This window comes from Procambarus clarkii, chromosome 60, assembly GCF_040958095.1.
Source record: "Procambarus clarkii isolate CNS0578487 chromosome 60, FALCON_Pclarkii_2.0, whole genome shotgun sequence".
Lineage (NCBI taxonomy): Eukaryota > Metazoa > Arthropoda > Malacostraca > Decapoda > Cambaridae > Procambarus > Procambarus clarkii.
The window spans coordinates 31565100-31571018 of NC_091209.1; the positions used below are offsets into that span (position 1 = coordinate 31565100).

At 48.3% G+C, this 5919-nt stretch overlaps 1 protein-coding gene across 1 annotated transcript; it reads left to right on the forward strand.

Annotated features, from left to right (window-relative positions):
• Window positions 1–740: 740 nt before the first annotated feature.
• LOC123766950 (protein LIAT1-like) lies at window positions 741–1214 on the forward strand. Its single transcript, XM_069307376.1, has one exon. The coding sequence runs from the start codon at window positions 741–743 to the stop codon at window positions 1212–1214; it is 474 nt and encodes a 157-aa protein (XP_069163477.1).
• Window positions 1215–5919: the final 4705 nt, after the last annotated feature.

The window sequence follows — 5919 nt, forward strand, 5'->3', positions numbered from 1 at the left end:
CCTCTTGGGGACTGTAAGCTCCAAAAAACCCAGTATATAGGCAAGACAACAACATCTCTTTCTAGGCGTTTAACGATGCATAAGCAACAGGGCTCCATTAAGGAACATATAATCTCTTCCCACAACCAAACCATCGCCAGAGAAATCCTAGTAAACAACACAGAAATCATCGATAGATACAGCAATAGCAGGCGGCTTGACGTTTGCGAGGCACTGCACATTAAGAAGTCAACACCAGCAATCAACAGCCAATTAATGCACAACTATATTCTACCCACCTCAAGACTCCGCTCCAATATAGAAGCATCAAGAAATATGGACCAATAGGCTTTCTACAATCACTTCTATTCAATACCCATTGTTTCGTGTTCTGTCTTGTGTTGATGAATTTAATACCCTATTAAATACCACCTCACCCCATCCACCTCACTCAAATGTAGATATAAACAAATCGGAGATGTGTAAGTTCTATTCAGTTGTGTATGTGTAAACTAAAGTCTTTGAAAATGTAATAAGTTTTACGAAACGCGCTCAAGTGTCGCGTCAGACTAGAAATAAAAATGAATTTTGTGTAAATTGTGTTTTGAGTAAATGAGTGGTCACTCACATTCTTTCATCAAGCTCCTGTTAATATGGGAGAACACCGTGTCTATGCTTTTATACACTAACTTGCTTAATCATGCAAATTTGAGGTTAAACCTCAAATTTGCCAAGCCATCCCGGGGGCCGTAACAGACCCCATGGCCATCCCGGGGGATGTAACGGACCCCACGGCCATCCCGGGGGCCGTAACGGACCCCATGGCCATCCCGGCGGATGTAACGGACCCCACGGCCATCCCGGGGGCCGTAACGGACCCCATGGCCATCCCGGCGGATGTAACGGACCCAACGGCCATCCCGAGGGCCGTAACGGACCCCACGACTATCCCGGGGGCCGTAACGGACCCCACGGCCATCCCGGGGGCCGTAACGGACCCCACGGCCATCCCGGGGGCCGTAACGGACCCCACGGCCATCCCGGGGGCCGTAACGGACCCCACGGCCATCCCGAGGGCCGTAACGGACCCCACGGCCATCCCGGGGGCCGTAACGGACCCCTCGGCCATCCCGGGGGCCGTAAACGGGCCCCACGGCCATCCCAAGGGCCGTAACGGACCCCACGGCCATCCCGGGGGCCGTAAACGGGCCCCACGTCCATCCCGGGGGCCGTAACGGACCCCACGGCAATCCTTGGACCGTAACGGACCCCACGGCCATCCCGGGGGCCGTAACGGACCCCACGGCCATCCCGGGGGTCGTAGCGGACCCCACGGCCATCCCGGGGGCCGTAACGGACCCCACGGCCATCCCGGGGGCCGTAACGGACCCCACGGCCATCCCGGGGGTCGTAGCGGACCCCACGGCCATCCTTGGGCCGTAACGGACCCCACGGCCATCCCGGGGGTCGTAGCGGACCCCACGGCCATCCTTGGGCCGTAACGGACCCCCCATGGCCATCCTGTTGGTGATAATAGACCCCAGGGCCATCCCGGGGGTCGTAACGGACCCCACAGCCATCTTGTGGGTGGTAATAGACCCCAGGGCTATCCCGGGGGTCGTAACGGACCCCACAGATTTCTTGTGGGCGGGAATGGATCCCATACCTATGCTATGGGCGGTAATGGATCCCATGGCCATCCTGTGGGCGGTAGCTAGTAGACCCCATACACATCTTGCAGGTTGTAGTGTAACTTATGGATATCCTGTGGGTGGTAATGGACCCCATGGCCATCCTGTTGGCGGGAATGGATCCCATACCCATGCTGTGGGCGGTAATGGACCCCATAATAATTACGTTGGCAGTAGTAGTCCCCATTCACATCCTGCGGGTTGTAGTGGACCCCATACCTATCCAAAATGTGGTAGTGGTCCCCATACGTATCCAAAAGGTGGTAATGGACCCCCATACCTATCCAAAAGGTGGTAGTGGACCCCATACCTATCTAAAAGGTGATAGATGGCCCAATACCTATCCTTTTAGGTGGTATAGTGGATCCCATAAACATCGTGTGATCTCTTTTGTAGCCTATATCTATCCTGTTTACAGTAGTATTACTCTCTCATCTATCCTTATCTCAGTTATGGTATTTGTGCTTGGGGTTATACTACCCAAAATCATCATCTGTTCTCTAATTACTCAACACAAAGCTGCTATTAGAACAATATCTAACTCTGGCCCCAGACAGCACTCGGTACCCTTACTCAAATCTTTGACCATGATAGACATTAAGTCACTGCACATCCTCTTAAGTGTACTCTATATATATTTAAGACTCAGAATTGCAATGTCAATCTCGACCTTAAACGCTTCATATAAGGTTGTAACACCACTCATGGGCGCCACACCAGAAACAAATTCCTATTTGATATTCCAAGAGTGCGACTTGACCAAACTAGAAATGCTTTACAAATCAAAAGACCCAGAATGTGGAATGACCTCCCCAATCATGTCAAAGGCTGTACCTCTCTCAACCAGTTTAAGAGAAAACTAAGTACTACCTAATAAACTCCATGCAACCTACCTTACCCCCTAAATGTCAACCTATGTCTTGTTATTTTCAAACAATACTGTTTGTTGACCAACTTGTATAATTGCTGATTTTTGCCATGTTCCCCCTTCCCCCATTTTTCCTTATTTCAACACAATGTATACTTTTATGTCAGTTAGTATTAATCTATAGTCTAAGTGTTTTTTTCTCCCCACACCTTGCCTGAAACGCTGTATTAGTGGCTTTAGGTATTGAATGTACTAGCTCTATCTATAAATCCAACATTATGTTTGTAACTCATCTTCTATGTATGTACTTCTACCTGAATAAACATTTTGATTTTGATTTCGGATTTGATTTGATTTTAGTGTACCCCAAACACATTCCATTGTAACATCGTTTTCTGTTGACGTTCCTACAATCCACTCTCTTTTTTTTCTTTTCAAAGATTTTCAAATCATACACTATTTATAAAATGATGATTTGAGAAGCACCATTATTATATGTAATAACTAATAGTGCCTATTGTAATTATAAATCTCATACCCCTTCCTGTAGGCAGTAAGTAATTATCAAAAGAAGGCACCAAACCGGGAAGGCTATGTAGCAACATGAAAGTGCGAAATTATCAGAGGGTGCTAAATATCACCAAGAATGCCAATTCGAGAACAGAAACACATAAGGCGAACGAAATCAAAAGTATCCGATTCACCAAGAATTCTATCGAGGGACAAGTGACCACAAGGGACGGTCAGAAAGCAAGACACACGCATGTACTGGAAGTCAGGACATTCAACAAGGATATGCACGACTGCACGAGGGACACCGCAATTTGGACAATAAGGAGCAGGGCGGCGCTCCATTAAGTGACAGTGAGTTAAGTGAGTATGGCCAAGACGCAACTGAGCTAGAGCCGTTTCCCACCGCCAGTTACGTTGGCAGGAGGAAGGCCACGAGGACACTACGTTTGAGAGTACACAGCTTGTTATCAACTACAGAAGACCAACAACCCTGCCAACGGGCAAGGATGGAGGAATGAATAACTGGATAAAAGTCGAAATAAGGAATACCTTTACAGGAGACAAAACAAGAGCGGATAGCTTCCCTAGTGGCAGCAACCGCACGCACATTTAAAGAAACACCAATATGGCTGGGAACCCAGCAAAACTACGGATATAAATTTACTAGAGATAAGAAACATCCAATACTGAATCTCGACGACCACCGGATGGACAGGATTTAAGGACCCTAGAGCCATGAGGGCACTACGGGAGTCAACGACAACCACAAAGAAGGATTAATAATGAGAAAGCAGGAGACGGAGAGCATAGAGAATAACATAAAATTCTGCTGTAAAAATGCTCGCCTCCGGAGGGAGACGACACATAAGTGTAGTCTGGAAAAAACAACAGAGTAGTCCACACCGTTCGCAGACTTAGACCAATCAGTGAAGATGGAAACGGAGCGGGAGAGCGAAGAAAAGTGCTCAAGGAAATGGCGTATTCAGAACTGTAGGAGGGGTAAAAGCTTTAGTGATGCAGGTCAAGGATGTACAAAACTCTGGAAGGGGGACTCTCCACCGGGGCAAGGAAGGAACAATACTAGGAGAAACATTAGAAATACGAACGGAAAGAGAATCCTGTAAGCGAGACAGCCGGACAGAAAGAGGGAGGCGAGGAAGAGGAACAGGAACCACAGAAGGGGTAAAAGTTAAAGCACGACAGAGGCGAGAGGAAGGATGTTGTAAGGACCGCGAAAGAGAGCGAAGACAGTAGCGATTACGGCGGTCCTGGAGAGACAGGAAGCCAGTGTCAACATACAAGTTGAGGGCGGGAGTCGAACGAAAGGCAGAGCTGAGGCGCAACCCAGTATGGTGCAAAGGCGGTGAAGAGTAGAAGGAGCAGAAGAGTATGCAGAGCAACCATAATCGAGTTTGGACAGGACGAAAGAGGAGTGCAAATAAAGGAGCGTGCACCTATCCGCTCCCCAAGAAGTATGGGACAAAACCCTAAATAGGTTAAGGGCTATAGAGCATTCAACTTGGAGGCAAGCGATATGGAACGACCAAGACAAACGAGTGTCAAAGATTAACCCCCAAAACTTCGTGGAATCTTTGTACACAAGAGGATGACCATAAAGTGACAACGAAGAACGACATGTTTTCGAGTTAGTCATAGCACAAGTCTTCGTTGTAGAGAACTTGAAGCCATGATTGTTGGCCCAAGACGACACGGCATCAATCGCAAGTTCAAGTCGCCGTTGAAGGCGAGGTGAACCATCACTCCGACAGCAAAGGGTAAGATCGTCATCATAGAGAGCTGATAAGACGCCAGAAGGAATAGAGGAAAGAAGACCATTGAGGGCAACTAGAAAAAGAGTTGTGCTCAGAACACTACCCAGGGGTACACCCTCATACTGCCTAAAAGTGGCAGAGAGAGTGGTACCAAGCCTCACTCGAAAGGAACGACGAGAGGAAACTTTGGAGGAAGAGAGGGAGAGTCCCACGAAGGCCTAAAGAATGGAGATGGGACAGAATATGATACCGCCAGGTAGTGTCGTAAGCCTTTTCCAGGTCAAAAAGGACGGCAACAACGGAGGTCTTCGCTTTAAAAGCAGTACGAATATAGACCTCCAAGTTCACCAGGACATCTGTCGTGCTGCCGCACTTGCAAAAACCTAATTGAGAAGGAGAGAGGTGGTGATGGTGTTCGAAGAACCACTTCAGACGAATGTAAACCATATGATTAACGATTCTTCGTTGGGGTTGTATTCCAGGGACCTGCCCGAAACGCTACGCGTACTAGTGGCTGTACAAGAATGTAACAACTCTTGTATGTATATATCTAAAAAAAAAAAAAATGTTCAAAGAGCTTGCAGATAACTCGTGAAGGCAATAGGGCGAAAGTCCTTGAGGGATGACCCGAGAAACCCTGGTTTCCGAACAGGGAGGACAACAGCATCGAGCCAGTCCTCAGGGACTGACGACGATTCCCAGACCCGATTATCCAGACTCAGTAAATACTGAGACATGCACGGAGCGAGATGGCGAAGCATCTCAATGAATGCCATCGGAACCCGCCGCTGTAGAACCGTACAGGGCCTGGGCTAGACTGAAGCTCAGAGAGAGAGAGAAGGGATCGTTATAGGGAAGGCAAAGATGGGTACAGAAATCTAAAGGACGAGATTCAAGAATAGGCTTACGAAGAAGGAAGGATTGAGGAAGATGAGAACCAGAGCTAACAGATGAAAAGTGGGAACCCAGTTTGGGTGCGACCTGCAATGGGTCCACCACAAGAGCACTACGGAGGTGCATGGCCGGCGATACATCAGGAACGAACTCACCCGCTATCTTGCGGATACGCTTCCAGACCAGTGGCAGAGGAGTTTCG